Raw genomic sequence first — 21,535 nt, forward strand, 5'->3', positions numbered from 1 at the left:
TATAAAAATAAATGTATTTAGATATTTACAATTACTTACAAGCTGCTCAGACTTCACTCCGAAGAGCTGTATGGTTTTTGCCACATTTTTTGATACTGCTAATGTGAGATTTGGATCAACAGCAGCAACATTTAGCTCACTGAAAACAAAAGATTAGAAATCTTAATTAAAATTAAAGAGTACTATTATTTTAATGAATTAACTATTAATACCTTGTAAGTAGGTCAACCTAGAGAAGAGTAGCACACAGAACCAAACCTCTGAGATGCAATAGTTCAATTTATAGGCTAAGGAATCACTTCAGGAATTTCACATGCTGAGTGTTTCTGTTAATAAAAAGTGCATGTTGGGTATCCTTGGGACCATAGCTTACAAGCTAAATCATCTTACTTATAGTAGTTGGACTGGGTTCAAAATACTGACTTCAATTAACTATCTGGCTAGCAGAACCTGCTTCCTACTGCTGCCACTGAGGGAAATACCTACTCATTCTGAGTTAGGATTATGGGAGTAAAACATGTGAGGGTACCTTAGTTCGTCCCAGCTAGTAGGCATGACACAGAACACTAGAGATCCCAAAAGGGACAGAGGAACAAACTGAAGGAAACAACAGTGTAAAGCCCAAAACACTCCTTTGGGATCCCTGTGAATAGGACATGCTATGACTCCTCCATACCACTCTTGGGGGGAAAATTATGGTGGTTCTCCAAGCAGCATTAAAACCCAGTGCTACCATAGGTAGGGGAAAGTAAACCACCTCCAAATGCCAAGGAAGATGTCAGGATCCATACAAGTGGGAAGTGTCATTGTATGAGAACTTTACCAGGCTCCAACTATCACTAGCAAGAGAGTTTGCCAAGAGACACAGAGAAGGAAGCATCATAAGATTTTTCCTACCAGATCAGGACCCATAAATATAAACAATGTAAACCAAACCTGAGGAATGCCAACCACCTGTAATTCCTTCTGCAAGTACAGAGAGCTGTAGGGGTTCAGCATCTCCCACAATGGGAATACAACCAGTAATTTGCAGAAAGGGTTTCCTTATCATCCTGCTTATGGTGAGAGTCCTTGCTACATGGGCAAAGTACTAAAAGTCAGGCATAAGTAAAAATATTTCATTTGTGATTTAAACATTTCAAGTTACTCTTTCCAAATAGGATATTCTTCTTCATTCTTCTTGGCTTTTCATCCCATGCAATAGAGTATTTTAATTAAGAAGTATAGCACACAGCCGAGTGAATAGCATCTTCCTTTTACCACAGTCAGAATTAAGATGTAAGTGTACAGTTACACTATATTTACAATTTCTCTATTTTCTTGTTTTTAAGCACAACTATTGGAACCCGTCATTGTGTACGAGTTGGCAGGAGAGCAGATCCTATATGAATATTTCAGAGTTATACTTGCACAACAAATCTCAGAGATAAGCCCTGATTTAATTTCAGTGCTAACTGCTCATATAATTAAAGAGGAATCAAACATTTAATGAAGCTTCATTTCCAAAATTATAATGTAAGAGAGAAAAAAAGAAATGTTGCAGACCGTGTTGCAATTTATTATAACCACATACCTTGCTATAGTTTTAACAATGCTGTCAAGCTCATCTGAAGAAGGAGGATTACGACCCCCAGGAGGAAAGACAAGGTTGATAGGGTCAAAGAGTCGTGATAAAGACTTTGATAAATAAGCAGCTTCATATGATTGCAGTGAATCTTTCAAGGCCTTTTCTGGACTGAGAGCAAAAGATAAAAATTATGACATATTTTAAAAAATGAACAAATAGACTGTATTTACCCAAATCCAAGATGACTTCAAATTTAGGATGACCCCACAATAATTATATTCTATACATGGAAAATTTATATATTGTTATAATTTTCCATGAAGAGAACCTAATTATTGGAAAGCAGTCTTAAATTCATCCTCCCCCACTGTCACAGTAGGGAAAGCAGGCAGGTGGGAGGGCAGGCAAGCACCCTGAACCCCACCCCTTCTTCCCACCTTCGACCCCCTGTTGCCTGCTCCAGTGTGGTGCTTGCACCCTCTTCTGCCTCCCCCTATGCCTGCCCCTCATGCCTGTACCCCCTTGCACCTGTCTTCTTGCAGTACCTGCACTCCTGCAGTCTCTGCCCCCCCGCACAACCTCTCCTTCCCTGCCTGCCTCCCTGTACCCTCTACCTCCTCCAGCCTCTACTCTCCTACCCCCTGCAGACTCTGCCCCTCCCCCACCTAACTCCCATGCAGCCTCTCCCCCACACTGCTTACTGTCAGTTATGGTTCTGGCCCCATTCGAGCCTGGGATATGGAGCACATGGTAGCTCTACCCCTTATGAGGACACACATCAGAGGTGTTGCAGTAGCAGTCATTCTGGTTTTGGGATGCTGGAGCTACTGCCATAGTTGCCACTTCTGTGTGGCCAGACCAGGGACAGAGCTACCATGTACCCTGTGCCTGAATGAGGCGTGTCACAACTGGCACTAAACAGAGGGGGGAGAGGGGAAGATGGCAGCAGAGGTTGGTGAGGGCAGGTACCAGAGAGTAAACAGCTGTGGGGGCAAGCAGTTGCTGTGGCTCAGACTTCAGACCCATCCTGAAACTGCAGCAGCCACATGCCACCACCCTCCACCTTGTAATCAAATCCAAGATGAGGTACTCGCCTCCCGCCCTCCCATGTTGAATGAGGAAAAAAAGTCATTTTGGATTTCAGTAAATAAAGTGGTAGTACACTTCAAGCTGAAATTCCTATGAAACTTATAAACTCTGCAGTAGTCCCAGCCCAGTACTGCTTGCTCTCTCAGCCATTAATTCTGCTAACAAAGGTTGTAAGTTAGATTTGTATAACACCCAGGCATTCTTTTTCCTTTCAATTCAATAACTGCTCATTTAGTTATCCTGTGCAATTCGGTTCAGCTCCATGCACTAGTCTTCCCTGGAGCCTACAGTATTTAAGTATTGTTGAAGTGGTGTTGCAGCTGTGATGGTAGATAGCGTTACTTTTTGTATTTAACAAATTTAGAATTCCTACAATAAGCTTTGAGATACACACTTTAAACACGAGTCAAAACTGAAATCAGAGTCTTCTTTCCAGCCATGTAACTCATTTATAGATAAAATGTGACCCACCCAAAAACATTTTTATCTATTCTGCAGCTAACTATACAAAACTTAAGGTAGAAAAGTCCATTTTTGGGTAGGCTTCAAAATTAATTTTGAATATATGTCAGCCATTACAATGCTATTAGTGAAAATGAATGAATACTAGCCAATATCCAAATTTTGTATGTAATAATTTCTGGAGAGTTTACCATGGACCTTATTCTGCTTCTACTGAGGGCAATGTTAAAACTCTTAGACTTGAATAGGATCACAGTGAAGCCAAGGCAAAGTACTTTTAGAAATCTCACTCTACATATTTGTTCTAAACTATAAATTCATTATGGATTTCTCAGAAGTTCTAAACAAATGCTCCTACACCTGGCACTCAAATTACATATATATCAGAATCTGTAAAAATATACACTAAGAATCATCAAGAACTGAGCATTTCACCTCCCCCCATGATTATGGAACCAGTAAGTAAAGGAAGATACTACAGTAGTTGCAGTAATTCCAGTTCTCTACAGCTATATCTAGATTTGAAGACAAAACTAAATGCAAAGTAAATGGTAGAAGATCTGCAAATAAGACAACCCAACGTACCTAATTATTGAATCTAACAAAAATGCCACAGTTCTCATGTATGAATATTTGTATGTCATAATCTTACAAAAAAACAGTTGACAGCTAGACTGCTGATAAAATCCTAAACATTCCAGTTGTCCTGCAATGTATTTCCTGCTCCATGAAGTGGAATAATATTGAATTCTGAGCTAAAAATATTCCCTCTTAAAGCATATTCTAAGGAGCTAGCACTCTATATGCTATCCTAGTGGGTACAGAAGTTCATAATTCACATACTCATAATCCTGTTTCTTTTGCATGAATATGTCTTGAGTATCTTCTTCCATCTGCTGCAGTTCAGCTAAAAGATCTGTATTTCCACTTGCATTAAAATTTCTTTGAATATTTTGACTGTATTGTTGCAGCCGCTTCCACAAGTCATTATAAAGTCTCAGTAATTTAGGGTATTCTCCTTCAAAAGCTTGCTTCAAAAACATAGAAGCTGTAAAACAAAAAACATTAAACATAATTTACTGCCTTGCTCAGAGAACCTTCTTGAATAAACAGCATGTACCTTTGCATTTAAATGCATACGTCGATATACAATATGTGATGTAATCTGTAATTAATATCACTGGGTACATCTACACAAGATGCTTAATGCGCAGTAGCACATCACACCACAGGCAGTGCTAATATGCTACTGCACAGTATTATTAGGCTACTCCACATCACTAAAAAGGTGTTCACCAGCACATTTAGTTAGTACTTTATTAAGCAAGTACTAAATTAAATGTGTAGTAATTATTGCATATTAATGAATGTGTAGACACACCATCATGTGCATCACCATCAGCTTTAAGGTAGTATTACATGCAGATGGTAAATATAAAAAATACTGTAATGCAACCTTCACACAATTCAAAGCTTGAACATAAAAGCTTCACTTTGTTCAATAAACATTACAACTATGTATATGACAATTCTAGACAAAACTATTTTTTATTATTATTTTTTTGCTATTTAAGAAAAAAACCCAGCAATGTTCATGGATATAATTATATCTAAAGTATTTTCCAATAGTATTTTGGTAATGGCATATTTTACAGCTTTCAAGACAAATTTAAAAAGAAATAATTTGTTTTGGTTCAAATCATTAACAAGCCTTAATGCTACTGTTACGACCTGGTGGGGAAAGCCTTTCAGACTCTAAATATCTGAAGTGTTTTGCCCTCATGCATATTGCTTTTTAAAATAAGATTTTTAAAAAATTGACTGTGTATTTGTCAAATAAAGAATGACAAATCCAGCAGAGAGAGGAGCGTAATTTTTTAGCTTTGAAAAGTAGGCGGCAAGAAGTGGAAAATAAAACAAATTTAGAAGGATTTTAAAAAAACCTGACAATAATTGTGCTCTGACATCATCTGAGTCAGCAGGTTCATCACCTAGGCAAGCAGAAAACTGGTCCCCTTCTCTGGTGGTCTCCAAGGTCTTAAACATCCGATTCAGTTCATCCTTCCCCACTTTCACACAATATCCCTAAGTCATTCTTTTTATTCAGATGCATTTATTACAGTAAGACCATTGTAAGCCCCACAGTCATTTCTACAGCATGTAGAAACTTCACAGAATTAGCTGATTTTCCCCACAACACAAGAATAAGTGGCGTAGTGTTATTCTTGTTTACTTTTTGTTGCACATTTAATTCTCTTACATGAAAACCCTTTCTACCCCATATGGCTGTGTCTTGTTTCCAGAGATGTGAATATGAGTTTTTTTTTTAACTACAGTCAGTGCTGTAAGATCAGTTACAATAGTCTAACGGAACAAAGTGAAAAAACAACTGTGTTTTCCAAGGTACTAAATTTCTCCTTGCTAGGACAGAAATCAATATATTGTAAGGCCTTTTGATGCCATTTTCCCTGATAGCAGAAAAGTAGTGCTTTATCTCATCTTATTTCACCAGTATCACAGTACTTGAAAAAGCCTTCCTTCCTTCCCAAGACATTTTTGTGAGAAAGTGTTTCTGTGTAGTTCTATAAATATTTAATTGCTTTTGAAACTACCTAGGTATTTCAATGATAAATATACAGTCTCCACAACAGATGTTTCAATTTAAAAAAAATTAAGTCAACTGGCAATGTATTGCATGCACAGCTGTATAAAACCTCACAGACACTGAAAAGCTAAGGAAGCATTTATAGCATAAGCAGTCTGCCATCTTCACCAACCTTTTAGATAAAAATAACACTAAAAATTATAGGCAGTAAAGTATGTTTGACTAGCAGCCATATAAGGCATTGCTAGCAGGATATATAAATTACCTTAACACTGAAATATCAGTTGATCCCATTATCACTATTTCACCATCTCAGGTCCCAATCCTGAATACACTTATGCATGTGCTTAAGACTCCTGCAACCGCTGGGTCATATGCACATAGGTACATTTGTTATAAACATTGTATGAGGTGATCAATACCATTAATTTGTTTTTAATATACATTGAATAAATTTGTGTTTAGAATCACCTAGTTACTAAGCAACCACCTAACAGAAACCACAGTAGCCATTTCCTGAAAATAACATTTCTGCTAAACAGCAGTGTAGACCCAAATTTTGAAGGGACAGCACAATAGTTGAGCCCAACAAAGATAAATGCATGTATATTACATCTTGTTTGCATGTCCTAAGGTGGGAGTTTTGCAAGCTTCTCACAAGCACGAAGAGTATTTTTGTGAATGCACCCACATTACTTACCTCTGAAAATTCAGCCAATTAGATGCTCAATTGTTATTTACTAGTAATAGTGCTTTTTAATGCTTATGACATGAGTTTTAATCCTTAATTTCACCTGCATTCATTACATGTTCTGCCTGTCTATTCAGAACTGCCTCCATTTATTTATACTTAAGCATTTACGACATTATTTTCAGTAGAGCTTACCCCTTATTCTACCTCCAAGTGACCCAATTTTTACAATAGCTCAGCATTCACACGTTACAATAGTATAACAACTGAGATTTTAATTAAGTTAATGTTTATGGTCTTAGCTAATAACTGTTCACTTATGAAACAGAAATTCTCCCTTCTTCATGCAATTGCCAAAAAAAAAAGGCACTACATTTTTGTACTGGATTATGGATGCTTAATAAAGCAAAGTACATTTTTTCCTGAATAACACAATAACAGCTTGAGGAAAAGTGTGATGATCACAAATACATCTATCAACACTTATGAAAAAATATTTTTGAAGAGAAACAGCATATTCCAAGCCATTATTTTGAAGAGAAACCACAGCTGTAGCTCTGATACTGGAAATAATGAGCAAATGCTTATTGAATTGACATATCTTCATAATAACTATATAAGACATCAAAAATCACACATGCTGACTATTTTACTTACAGTCTGTTGCTGTCTGAAACTGAGATGAAAGAGTCTGAGTTACTGCAGTCCAAAATTTGTAAAAAATATCTGACTGGCCTTCCTGGGAGGAGGAAAGAAAGAGAAAATTTCAAAATATATTCTGAAGAATAAAACTGTATGTGACATTACATTTGGCCAAGAAAGGTCCCAGTCCATTCTGAAATGGTTTAATGAACTTATATCTTTTATTTACTTATCGGAATAAAATGTACCAAAAACTGAAGAACACATTTTTTGGTCATAACTAGTAACAGGCTATTGCTCTCAGCAAATAAAAATCCAGGTTTCAAATGGAAGTTTGATTTAGGGAGATACTCCCAACTCAGGCGTGTTCAACCCCCAGCCCTTGGGCCTGTGGAGCCTTGCCATCTGGCCCATTGGGCTCCCTGAGGGCCTGAAAATTTGGTGGCAGGGGAGCAGTGGCAGTAGTAATCACCACTCCCGTGCTGTCAAATTTCCATGGGGAGCTCTGTGGGTCAGAGAACAGGGTCCTGCATGCTAGATGGAGTTGGTGTACAGTCAGATTCAGGCACACAGAGCTAGCGCAGCATGTGGCCACATCGAGGCACATGAGGTTGGGCCAGCTTGCTGGATGATGCCTACGGACAGACCCTGTGTGCTGACCCTGGCAGGATCTAGCCAGTGGACCAACCCTGTACCACTTATCCAGCCTATGGAGCTAAAAGATTGGGCAACATCGTTTCAGTGCACTTAGCTCTTGCAATAGGTCTTTAAGTGACATGAGAGAGTGGAGATAAAGAGTAAACTTCAGAATGTCATCAGGTAGAGCCACAAAGCATTTAGTGTAGTATGACTGAAAGGGGTAATAACCATTACTTTGTTGGCGCGTAACTTCATGTATTATCAGCTGTAGCATGCTGGATATAATACATGCAGTAGATTCCCAAACACTATGAAACCTCTCTGCGTCAAACACAATTGTTCCCACTCTCCCAATTACTCCATTCCAAAAATTAGCCTTTGGTACCTATTGCCTATTAATATATTTATAAAGTAGAATTTATTTAAACACTTGCACAAATTTTTTACTGTTACTGCAATGGAGATTTTTGTTTGGAAAAGAGTCCAAGCAAATTAGTAGAAGTTGTCCGGGAAAGTCAGTTGTTTCAGCAGATAAGTACAGGATGGCCCTAGCTTCTAAGAAAATGTTGCCGTTGGGTTGGGAGTTTTAGACAAAAAGAAAAAGTGGGTACTCCTCTTTCACTGCCCTTTTGGACAGAAGACCATGAACTCAAATTTGGGGACACAGAAGATGGTGAATACCTCCAACAAACTTGGACATTCTATACTCTGCCACAACATCTAACAGGAATTAAGGAATGCATAAGCATGATGTTTCTACAAAGATGCTCTGCAGCAATGCAATGTTAATATGTAAAGTATCACCAGGCTCCATTTAACTCTTAATGGAAACTAATAGAGCAGATCATATATCCCCACAAATACTTTAAGGAACAGAACCATTCCTTCTTCTACCTGTGTCCATATACCTCCCACTCAATGACTGTGGGAGATGAGTGCTTAGAGTCTGGCTGAACAGTGACTGTAAGACACCCTAGCCAAATTGGGAATCAGATCTTGATGTTCCTACTATAGAACAGTGCAGTGGTGACGCATAGGAGGTAAATGGGGGTGCATGTGCACCCCCTGAGAGTGCTGGTGCAGCCCCTGATAGCCAGCGTTCCTGGGCATGGGGGGCAGGTGACAGCGCTGGTGTGCTCCCCGCCCCCAAAGAGCACTGGCCAGGGAGTGGGGGTGCCAGGAGAAGCAATCCCCATGGTTCTCCCATGGCCAATCGCACTCACCCAGAAGTGCTGGTTGGTGGGATCATCTGTGGGGGGACTCCTCTCCCAGCCTCCTTGGTTGCTGACTGGCCACTGGGGGGGTAAGTGCCCCCCCGACTCAGGAGACACCAGTCGCCCATGGAATAGCGTTGCGTAAGTGTGCGCCTCAAATTCCTTGTTGCTGCCCTACATGTCTCTAAGCTTAGAACATTTTTCAAAGAAACTGCAAAACTTGCTTGAGCAGCTCTCAATAGTGGGTCTAATTTAGAAATCTCATGTCACAACTTAATGTAAGTAGATAGTCAATTAGCTAGTCTTTGTGTAGATACAGCCTAAGCATTCACCATATCTCAGTAAGTTACGGTTAAGTTAGGGGACACCCCAAAGACCTTAGTTCTAGCTGCAGTGCAAGCTTGTCTAAATCTCTGTCAGCCACGCAGTTGGTTCAATTAAATCAATTAGATATATAAAAAGCCTGGCTTCTTGCATATTTTTTGCCCCATCATGGCTACGACATCATTCCAACACTACCTTTCAAGTCCAAAACAAGTCCAGCTTTTTTTGAATCTTTTTCAAGGGGAGTGGAACTATCAGCAGGTGGTCCTTGTTGGCCCATTCATGAGCCATTGCCACTACCACTGAGCCAGACAAATGATAAATATAAAACTGTTCAAATCCTACAGATATCTCCTTTGTTGCACACAGTTTTAGACACTACGTGAGCATCCATACGAGCGCACACATGCCTCTTGCAGCATCCCAAACCAGTTTGAGATGCTGCAAGAGGCACACTGCAAACAAAAAGATGTTCCTCACACAGCACATTTGCAGCACAGGCTCAAAATCTGGTGCCCGAAAGTCCAGAAGCCTATGTGATTTCTCCCAGAATACTTCCATAGAACTATACACAGGGTTCATCATGCAATAAACTACACTTGAAAGGTTTTGTCATCATCAAACATCATGATAGTTGAAGCAAGAAGCACAACTCCATCAAGCAATACAGACATACGCATATCCTCTTCTTCGCTGTCTTGGCATTGTGAATTATTGGCCAGAGGAGTGCTGGCTGAGTCACTTGAGGTCTCACCCACTGCTTCGGTGGAGAGCTCTAGATCTTATTCTGGATGGAGAGCTCTAGATGCTGATTTCCTAGCTGTTTGGAAAGCCCCATGTGCTACTGGAATGGTTACAGAGCTATGGAATATGGGCTAATTATAGTGATATTCTTTACAGAGTTCCTAGACCTAAGATAGGAAGCAAGTGCCCTAGAGTATTTCTCTGAAAACTGGGGATTAAGAGGAGTTATTCTACCTGGAGTGCCAGGCAAAAGTTTAGTGTGAGGCCTAAAAGATATGTCTCGGGAGTTTCATATTGAGCTGAGGGTAGCTGTTAGTACTCCCTGTGAAACTTTTATTCCTAACAACACAGGTGACTCGAGCACTAGGAAAACAGCTGAAATTTTTTGCATCAGAAGGGCTTTTAGTCATGAGAATGTTGAAATGATGGGCAGACAAAAGGAAAAGGTCCTAAAGAGGTCCACACTGATGACACCCATACAGGAACCTTCAATGCTGAAGCACCAGTGATGGGTGTTACACAAAACTCTTAACAAGCAGGCATCCATGATATTGTGGCCAGGCCTGGATCTTAAGCTCCCCTTTTCCATAACTGAGCAAGAGGATTTCTGCCTCTTAAATCTAGGATCTTGTATAGGTGGCCAGTATCTAGAACTCAGAGCGGCAATATTCCCTTCTTACCCTGACATTATTTTTCCTGGTTGCAGAAGAGGATTTCTTAGAGAGGTACTCTCAAAGCTTCTTATATAGCCTTGGTCAGGGTTTTGAGTCCTAGCCACTGCAGCATCTAAACAGGAGTGAATAATCTGCCTCTTCTGCCTTTTGTGTTCTCTTCAACAATAGCTTGCAAGTGTCCTCCCTGATGTCCTCTCTCTATGTCCTCCCAGGGAGCAGGTGGCTGTGTTGGGCAGTGGAAGAGCTGGCTAGGTCATGTGACTAGGTAGTAGGCATGAGTGTGGTCCCCCGCTGGATGGGCTGACCAGGCACAATTTATGCCTGAGTCAGCATCTGCATATGTGCTGCTGTGCAGCAAGTAACTGCAGTAGGATGGTACTTGTATTTATAAGTATTACCCCCCACTGTGGAGTTTATTAGTTTCCTGAGACCAAAGAGCACTGCACATGTAGAAGTGAGATATTTACTGTGGAGCTAATTAGGCAACTCTGTAGTAAACATCTTGTATAGACACATCCACTGTGGCATAAGTTACTGTGCTTCAGCTTCTGCTTATAATGGCATAGAGCAGACACACAAAACAGTTACCACAGAGTAGCTAAAGCACTGTAAGGCCTTTCTTTTAACTCTGTATTATTGGTTTGTCTGTCCTACATTAGCAAGCAGCCACCTGAAGTTGGCAAAAATATTTATACAAAAAAGGGTTATACACTGAGTGAGAAGGCTGGACAGTACCAAAAAGGTTTGTCTTCAAGTGTCAGCAAATTCAAATGAAGATAAAGTGTGAATTTTAAGAACAGCTGTTCCTGAATGCCTGTTTGTGGACTTTCTTATTTTGGAATAAGGCTGCTTTGTTCCAGTTCAGATTAATCTACCTTAATGAATGTGCAGTCATCTCACAATTCAGCCTTAAGAAATAAATTTTTTCACAGATCTTCACATTCTTAGATGCTAACATATGAATATATTTAGGTGGCATGATTTGTTTTGTCTGCTCTGTTCAACAGGGGGAATTTTTATATATACAAATTAAGAAACTTAATTAAAGCTAGATCTTCACCTTAAGAAACATCAGCAAAAAGAGCAAGGAAAGGTAAAAAATCACTCCTCACTGATTTCAGAGATTTTAAGACCACATTTGACAGCTGCCATCATGATTCACTTTGGCACATCTTGAAGTCTTACAGTACACCAACAAAAATCCTCCTCCTCCTCCTCCTCCAGGCTTTATATCCAGGTGCACTGTGCACAGTTGAAATAAACACAGATTTCAGCAAATATTTTGGCATTGAAACTGGTGTGAAACTAGGTTGCATTATCTCACTTCTCCTGTTCAGTACAGCTATGGACTTCGTTATGAGTAAAAAAGTAGACTGCTACATACAGCAGATGTTATGCCATAAAAGGGGCCTAGAGAAAGAATTACTGCACCAAGGGAAACTATGACTATGAAAACATGTGGGACCTAATATAAAGAACATGGAAAGAGTGGCTCAAGATGTGATAAGAGGCCAGAGGTAGGTTTGTGACCTATGCAGCATCTGATGACACAGGAAGGATTTAGATCAGGTCAGGCAATTATTTTGGGGGAGAGCCACTTACCAAGTTTTGGGGAGCTGTTGAGGTCTGCATGGGTAACCCCGCCCCTTAACAGTTGCCCCGCCCCTGGTCACCATATTGGCACTGGAAGCCCTACTCACTAGCCCCTGACCTTTGCCACTGGAAGTCCGTCCCCTTGCCCTGGAAGTACTCTTTTTGGGAGGAAGGGTGCTGCAATATGGAAACTGGGAAAAAGATAGATATATATGTGTATACAGGCGCACGCGCACACACACACACACAAATACACACAAAACATCTACTATAACTTATTTTAATTTTATTTTAAAATATTTTTGTACCGATTTCTGTTTTTACAAAAAGTGCATCTAGAGGTGGCTGCATAACAGCTCAAAATACAGTCCTACTGTGTGTTTTGTGTGGGCAGTAAGGGGGTGTAAGTGGCGGGGTCTGTGTGTGTGCATGCGCATGCACAGTGGGGTGTGGGTATAGTGACTGGGTGTGTGCGGATAAAGAGAGCTGGGGCTGGGGTGCTGGCTCCATAGTGTTCAGCTCTAATAGACTACATATGAGCCTCACACGATGCAGTCAGGCAGACCCTATGCCCAGGCTCTGCGGTTCTGCAACCCCACCCTAGGTCCCTGCCAGTCCCAAGGCACTTCCACGGGCTCTGACTTCATAGATTTCATAGACATCAGGGCTGGAAGGGACCTCGGAAGATCGAGTCCAGCCCTCCACCCAAAGAGCAGGAAGTCAGCTGGGGTCATAGGAACCCAGCAAGATAAGCATCCAATTTGCTCTTGAAGGTGTTCAATGTAGGTGCTTGAACCACCTCCGATGGCAGGCTATTCCAGACCTTGGGGGCTTGGACAGTAAAGAAATTCTTCCTTATGTCCAGCCTGAAACGGTCTTACAGTAGTTTATGACTGTCCGACCTTGTCATCCCTTGGGTTGCTCTGGTGAACAAACGTTCCCCCAGATACTGGTGGTCACCTGTGATAAACTTATAGGTGGTCATCAGATCAACCCTGAGCCTACGCTTTAAAGAGCCCCATGGCTCTCAGCTTGTTGTCATAAGGTCCGTTTTCCTGACCTCTGATCATGCACATGCCTCTTCTCTGGACTCTCTCAAGCTTTTCCACAGCATTTTTGAATTGTGGGGCCCAAAACAGGACGCACTACTCCAGCTGCAGCCTCACAAAGGCCGAGTACAAGGGGAGAATGACATCCCGGGATTTGCTTGAGAAGCATCTACAGATGCAAGCCAGGATTGTGATCACTTTACTAGCTGCAGCATCGCATCGCAGGCTCATATTCATCTTGTGGCCATTGATGACCCCCAAGTCTCTTTCTTCCGTAGTACTAGCCAGCGTAGCACTGCTGAGCCTATAAGGACGCTGCAGGTTTTTCTTCCCAAGGTGGAGAACCTTGCATTTTTCAGCATTAAACACAATCAGGTTCTCATCCACCCATCTGCTGAGCCTGTCCAGGTCAGTTTGGATCACCATCCTATCTTCTGGTGTGGATGCTTTGCCCCAAAGTTAGGTGTCATCAGCGAACTTGGCCAGCCTGTTTGTGACTCCAATGTCCACATCATTAATGAAGATGTTGAACAATATGGGTCCAAGGACAAAGCCTTGGGGGACCCCACTGGTCACAGGGCACCATGATGAGTGACTGCCATCAATTACTACCCTCTGGGTCCAACCACGGAGTCAATTTCCCAGACAGCAGATCATGGTGGACCCAAGGCCACAACTGGCCAGTTTCGCCAAGAGGTGATCATGGGATACCAGATAGAAGGCTTTTTGAAGTCAAGATATATGACATCAATCTCTTCTCCCTTGTCCAGGTGATAGGTCACCTGGTCGTAAAAGGTAATGAGATTGGTCATGCAAGACCTACCCGCAACAAACCCATGCTGGCCACCCACCACCACCTTTTCCTGCATTCCTTCCTGCAGGCTTGCCCGCTGCTCCCTGCAGTCCCCCCCCCTGCTTCCTGGAGTGCTCCCCGTGGCCCCTGCTGTGGTCCCACTGCAACTCTGCCATTCACCATGGCTTCACCACCTGCTAGGACCCCCCCACAGCTATGACACCCACGGGGACCCGCCACAGCACTGCTGCCTGCTGGGTCCCGCCTCGGCCAAAGTGGGTGGCAGGCTCCACTGATCGCTAGGTCCTGCCCCTCTCTGGGGCCCAGTCGCAGCTCTGCCGCCTGCTGCACTTCTGCCACCTGCTGCAGCTTGCTGCCTGCTGCAACTCCACCATGGCTCTGGTGCCTGCCACAGCTCTGCCACTTCCCAGGGCCCACTGCCTCCCCAGTGCCCACTGGGGCATGCCTGCAGCTCTGCTGCCTGTTGGGGTCACTGTGCTGCCTACTGGGTCATGCCACCCACTGTGGCTCTGATGCCTGCCAGGTCCTGACATGACTGTGCTGTCCACTAGGTCCCACTGAGGTTCCGCCACTCGCTGGGGCCCAGCCACGGCTCTGCCCACCAGGGCCTGCCACCAGCTGCTGTTCCACCACCCACCACAACCCCACCGCCTGCTGGGGCCCGCGATGGCTCTGCTGCCCACTATGGCTTTACTGCTTGCCAGGGCCTGCTGCAGCCCCACCAGCCACCTCGGCCCTGCCACCTGCCAGGGCCTGCTGCCTGCCACAACCCCACTGCCTGCCAGGGCCCACTGCAGCTCTGCTGCCCACCATGGCTCTGCCACCTGCCAGGGTCCACCGCCCACTAGGGCCACTGCCTGCTGGGGCCCACCACCTGCCAAGGCCCCCCCAGACACTGTGGCTCCACTGCTCGCTGGGTTCTGCTGTGGCCCCATCGCCTACTGGGGCCCACCACAATCCCACCGCCTGCCAGGGCCCACCGTGGCTCTGCCACCTGCCATGGCTCTGCCGCCTCCCGGGGCCCGCCACAGCCCCACCACCCATCAGGGCCTGCTGTGCCACCTGCTGGGGCCTGGTGCAGTCCCACTGCCTACCACCTGCTGTGCACTATGTGGGTCCCACCACACCCTGCACTTATCACTTCCCACACTGATCCCCATGGCCCCCCTTGCTGCCATACCGCTCTCTGCAGCCTCCACCACTCCTTACAACCACCACTTCCAACCACAGAAGACGGAGCTCTGGGGCTCCCCTTGGTCCCTTTGTCTAATCTTACCTTACTTTCCACTTGGAGTGAGGGAGGGGGAACAGTTCCAGGGACACGAGGCCAGAAGCTGCAGAGGTTTCTGGTTCGGGGCTAAGGGGAGGAAGAGAATGCGGGGCTGGGTGGAGCTGGGCTAGCCTTGTTTCTCAGCCACAGACTCCCACTGGGTTCTGCTGCTGCTGGTCACCTGTCATCTTTGACAGGCAGCCACGGGCAGATAAAAATTAATTTTCTAAAAATTTTAAAGGCTCTGAAGGCCAGAAAAAATGGGCTGGCAGGCTAGATCTGGCCCGGGGGCCATATTTTGCTCACCCCCGATTTAGACTAAGTAGAGAAGCCATCTGTTTCATAGGTAAGTTAGTATATTTTATAAAATTTGTAGTCCCTCTTTTCTATAATAAGCAAAAAAGATCATTAATATTAGGTAACTTCAAAAGTTGCCATGGATAAAAATGGATGAATGGACTATAACATGGATAGAAAACTGGCAGGATCATCGGGCTCACAGAGTAGTAATCAATGGCTCAATGTCTAGTTGGCAGCCAGTATCAAGTGGAGTGCCTATGGGGAGGGTCTTGTTCAGTATTTTCATCAGTGACCCAGAAGATGGGATACAGTGCACCCTCAGCAAGTTTTCAGATGACACTAAGCTGGGGGGGAGTAGTAGATACACTGGAAGGTTGGGCTAGAGTTCCAAGAGACATAGAGAAATTGGACGATTGGACCAAAAGAAATTGTATGAGTTTCAAAGAGAACTGCAAATTCCTGCACTTAGGACAGAACAATCCCATGCACCAATATAGGCTGGGAATCAACTGGCTAAGCAACAACTCTTCAGAAAAGGGCCTGGGAGTTACAGTGGACAATAAGCTGAATATGACCCAACAGGGTGCCCTTTTTGCCAAGAAAACTAATGACATACTGGGCTGCATTAGTAGAAGCATTGCTAGCAGGTCAAGGGAAATGATTCTTCCTCTCTATTTTGCACTGGTAAGGCCACATCTGGAGTACTATGACCAGTTTTGGAGCCCCCACTACAGAAAGGACGTGGACAAATTAAAGTGAGCCCAGCAGAGGGCAATGAAAATGGTTAAGGGGCTGGGGCACATGACTTGTGAGAAGAGGCTGAAGGAACTGGGCTTATTTAGTCTGGAGAAGAGAAGAGAAGAATGATTTAACAGCAGCCTTCAACTAGCTGAAGTGGGGTTCCAAAGAAGATGAAACTAGACCGGGGCGGGTAAAGTCCAGCCTGAGGCAGACTCTATTTCCCAGTAGCCCCATCTGTGTCACTGCGGCTGGTCTCCATGGAGACCCTAACAGCAGAGTCATGACAGCATGGGCCAGGGTTTCCATGGAGACCAGACCCAGCAGTGCTAGCAGGGAGCGCAGCTGGGTGGGAAGCTGCTTAGGACCCGGATCTTGTGGCGGTGACAGCATGGGCATGGAGCCAGAGAAGAAGTGAGATCCATTGCCCATACACCCCACATAGGGGCATGCATGCGGTGGATCACTGCTCTGTCCTGACTCCAGACTTTGCTGTCACTGCCACAAGATCCCAGCCCCAGTCCAAGCCCCAGAGCAGCTTCCTGAACAGCCACATACCCTGCCAGCATTGTTGGGGCTGGTTCTCCATAGAAATCCTGGCTCCATGCTGTCATGGCCCCACTGCTAGTTGGGTCTCCATGGAAACCATCTAAAGCAACTTGGGCAGGGGCTGCTGGGAAATGGGAGACCAGTTGCTGAGCAGATCTGCCATTTTACCCACCACGAGCTGGACTGTTCTCAGTGGTCACAAATGATGGAACAAGGAGCAATAGTCTCAAGTTGTAGCAGGGGAAGTTTAGATTAGATATTAGGAAGAACTTTCTCACTAGGAGGGTAGTAAAGCAGTGGACCAGGTTACCCAGAGAGGCTGTGGACTCTCCATCCTTGGAGGATTTTAAGCCCCAGCTAGACAAAGCCTTGGGTGGGATGATCTAGTTGGGGATGGTCCTGCTTTGAGCAGGGGGTTACATTAGATGACCCCCTGAGGTCCCTTCCAACCCTAAGTTTCTATGATGCTAAAAATGCCTTTGATGTGTTTTAATTTAGTACCAAAACACAAATGCCCAACTACTTAATTCTTCATTTTACAGTTTCCTATTTAACACGTAAAATTACTATAAAACAAATGGTCTCTTACGACTAATTATAGAGTTAAATGAACTAGTTTTCAAATTCTCTATCCCAACCTGGAGTAAAGGTTGGCAATGAAGCATGTTAACTCAATCCAATTTCTAAAAAATATAGTGAAAGTGGCCACAAAATTATTTTAAAACCACTTCTTTTCATTCTCCTCACCAGCTGAACCAGAATATTTGTTGGCAATCTCAAGAGAAAAGTTAAGGACTGAATGGACTTGGATAAAGAAAAGCCAGTGCAATAGATCAAACCTGATGTTTTAACTGAGTCACAGGGAGGTGAACCCCAGGCATAAACAACATGCAAGTTACTCTTTACATACCAGCAGAGCAGCAACCAAATCTTTAAACACTAGTTTCCACTTTTCTTTGTTGTGACCTGTATTTTATTCAAAACACTGGGTAAATGGTGGTCACAAAAGTGGTGTATCAGAACTGTGTAGTACTCAAGGCTATTGTTTGTAGGCTCCCTCAAATTCAATAGCTTCTTATTAATGTATGAAGAGAAGATAGGGAAGTACTACACAACAATTCAAATGAGCATTTTCACATGACTGACTGGCTACATTCAACAAAAACCAGGAATTTATCCCTGCTCCAAGACCATTTTAGAATGTATAAGAAGTGCCATGCTGGGTAGGACTAATGGTCCATTGAACTCAGTTTGCTAGCCCTGACAGTGGCAGTAATAGTTGCTTCAGAGGGAGAACATCTAAACAGGGTATATCTATTCTCTGCTCATACCCTCCCTGGCATCCGCCATTGGCTTAGGGATGGCAAAAGATACATCCCTGACTGTTCTGTTTAATAGCTGTTAATGGATCCATCATCCACAAATTTGTCTCACCCTTTTGTGAATCTACTATCTGCCTCTACAACCTCCCATAGCAAGGAGTTCCACGAGTTAATTACGCGCTGCATAAAAAAGTATTTTCTCTTGCTAGTTTAAAAAATGTCTCCTGCTAATTACAATAGATGCCCCCTAGTTCTACTATTTTGGGCCTTGGTAAATAACAGTTCCCATGTTCACTTTATCCACACCCTTCATAATTTTAGAGACCTCCATCATACCCTTCTTCAGCCTTCTCTTTTCCAAACTGAAGAGTCCTAGCCTTTTTAGTTTCTCCTGATACGGCAACTGCTCCATACCCCTGATTATTTTGGCTACTTTTCTCGGTACCTTTTCCAATTCTACCACATCATTTTTAAGATGTGAAGACCAGAACTGCACACAGTGTTCAAGACATGGGTGTATCACACATTTGTGTAGTGTATGACGATGTTTTCCATTCTGTTAACAATTCCCTTTTTAATCAATTCCCTGTTATCAGTTCCCACCATCCCATTGTTATCAGATGCTTCCATAACATTGAATAGATCTCTCTATTCACCTGTGATCTGCAGTCATTTTGAAGGTGAAATATAGCAAATGATTAATAGAACACAGAAAACTATGTAACAGCTTATAGCAAGAACTAGAGAACACTGTAACCTACTCAAACAACAGGGATGTTTAAGTAGGTAAACTATGATTTCAAAATCTGGAATGTGGACAAGGCACTAACATTAAAGACTTACACTGACATAAAAAGTGCTGCAAGATCCTCAGTGACCACAAGCAGTCAAAAGCCATTTAATTTTTAAATAACCTTTTTTAACATATTAAGTCAATATTGTACTTTCTTACAGACTTGCATGAGTCTTTCTGCTTTTCTTTTAAATGAGAAAATGTGTTTATTATTAACTCAGTACTTGAGGTAAAACCTCTAGAGTTTAGTCATTAAGTCTGGGGAATGAATGCACATGAAAGTACTGTTCACAGCATAAGTTTAGCTATGTGCATTGTGCTTTTTATGCAGAATTCCATATTTGAATCAATGATTATTTTCCCTAAAATAGTGCAATACAACATCATAATATATTTCCGCGGCTGAGGATCACAGAAAGAATCGTGATACCATTATTCAAAGTATTATTAATAGATTATCATCTATAAATCTATTAAAAAAAAGTAACCTACAAATAAGCCATGACCCAAAGATTGAGAGGGGTTTTTTGGGTCACTAGACAAAAGAAAACTCTTGGCCCTTTAAGGATTATCTCTTCCCTCCTTTGGGGCATTTGACTTCTTCATGGACTTAAGAGGAAATGCTGGGAGGCTGGGAAGGCACCTTGGTTACAACGCACAGCATAAGTCTAATGACTGTCTACACCTGAAGGAAGGTTCATGAGCTATTCCCTCTGACCTGTATGATATTTCATGCTGAGGAACATTAATACCCTTCCTTGGGAGCAGTGAGGGCTGCATTTTCATGCCTTGCTTTGGTCATCATGCTGCCATTTTTTTGAGCATTAGAAAGAAAACTTCCTCACTGCCAAAACTTCCCAGCCAGTTTGGGTTTCTCCCTGCCTCTCAGCAGCCCAGGGTCCTAGGAGGTAGGCTGAGATGTAAGATTCCTGCTGCTGCAATATGAAAAGAGCCCCATGCCAGTAATTTTTCACATGGGGTATGGTTCCCTGATAAATGAGAATTAAAGGCAGGATTAGAAGACGAAAACTTAAATTAATTGGGGAGCAGGGCAGGGCCCCTAATTTTTAGGACAGCGAGGAAACAGACTCTTTTTCTCCTTCACCCCACCATGTGGGAAAGCAAGAGACTGACAACAGCCCTCCACCAGGTGGTCTGGATTACAGAACAAGGACTGACTTGCACTGGAGAAGCTACTGTTAAGATAGTTCAGGATGTGTTACTTCATAAAGCCTAAACATGTTCCTGTTATCTTATCCTTTCTTCCAGCAGATCATATTAGCTAAAGAATACATGTGGAAGGGGGAAATGTGAATACAGATCCTGAAGAAACAACCCGGAATAAAAAAAACCCCCACCCTATGTTACCTACACAATCAGCTGCATTAGTTTACCAAGCACAACTTCTGCAATTAAATGAACTGGCTGCAGTGTATAAACATAGGTTCTCTAACCAAATCCATTCTAGAAAACAGGCATTAATAATTTTAATCAATTTATATGCTGAAGTTTAGAAATCAAGGGTATTCCATTCCTTTCAGTGCTGATAATTATGTACAAGTGGAGGAAGTTAAATTACATACACCAGGAAAAAGTAATGCTTGCTTTGAAATCTAGTCACAGATTAACATCTTGTGATACAATCTCCTGTAGCAGAAGCATCTGACAAGATGAGTAATGGACTGCATCCGATTATCTTTTCAGCTCTGTGGCAATCATTTTCCATCAGCTTCCTATTGCTTTACCAGTGACACTGGAAGAAGGTCACTATTCAGGTTTTTTCCCTTTCTTTTCTTCTCCCCAGTGAGTATGTTTTAACAATGCCAAGAACACACAAGCCTTTGTAAATTAAGAGATCTGATTACTTTACTATTCACAAGAATAAAACTGGTTTACATGCACAACTGAATAGTCTGTCAAAATCCTTAAGTAATTTAGAATTTCTAAGAAGAAAATCATTGCATTTCTGCATATAATGTAGTGCTATTACGTTTTTCATATAATCTATTTCTTTCCTCTTACAAAAAGAACCTTAACTGTGTGGTTAATGGTATCTAATATTCAGGTTGACATGTTCATATATTTCTCATCATGGGATGTAACCGAGACAAAATTACAAAGATTAGTCCAATCGACTGGAGAGCTATACATTGCAAAACAGGATTTTCCTGGAAAGTAATTGCATATGCATCCATTAAACAGGGTATATTTGACAGCTTTACCAGGGATCAAGCTATACACACTGCCTAATTCTACACTCACACCAGAGTGAATCAAAAGACACGCCACTGAAAAAATCATCTGCACCATTTTAAAACCAGTTAGATCATGATTAGTCCCCTAATATTTATTATTTTTGCTTAAATCTATCTGGAAACAATGCATTTTAAACCTTATAAAGGTTTTGGACAGTGCCCAATTCTATACTGGTATAAAAGGTAGCATGAAAAATAAAA

The 21,535-nt window shown here is 42.6% G+C and overlaps 1 protein-coding gene across 1 annotated transcript in view; it reads right to left on the bottom strand.

The window, feature by feature from the left end:
* COG5 (component of oligomeric golgi complex 5) overlaps positions 1 to 21,535 on the bottom strand; it is a 354,414-nt gene that overhangs the window by 81,289 nt on the left and 251,590 nt on the right. Inside the window, exons 11-14 of the mRNA XM_090042028.1 lie at positions 7,072 to 7,153; positions 3,962 to 4,166; positions 1,574 to 1,735; positions 40 to 139 (exon numbers count right to left, since the gene is read on the bottom strand). Of these exons, the coding sequence (XP_089898154.1) occupies positions 40 to 139; positions 1,574 to 1,735; positions 3,962 to 4,166; positions 7,072 to 7,153 (549 nt within the window). The remainder of the gene's footprint in view (positions 1 to 39; positions 140 to 1,573; positions 1,736 to 3,961; positions 4,167 to 7,071; positions 7,154 to 21,535) is intronic.

The sequence above is a fragment of the Crocodylus siamensis genome, chromosome 4 (assembly GCF_052110815.1).
Source record: "Crocodylus siamensis isolate JL-2025a chromosome 4, ASM5211081v1, whole genome shotgun sequence".
In the NCBI taxonomy this organism is placed as follows: domain Eukaryota; kingdom Metazoa; phylum Chordata; order Crocodylia; family Crocodylidae; genus Crocodylus; species Crocodylus siamensis.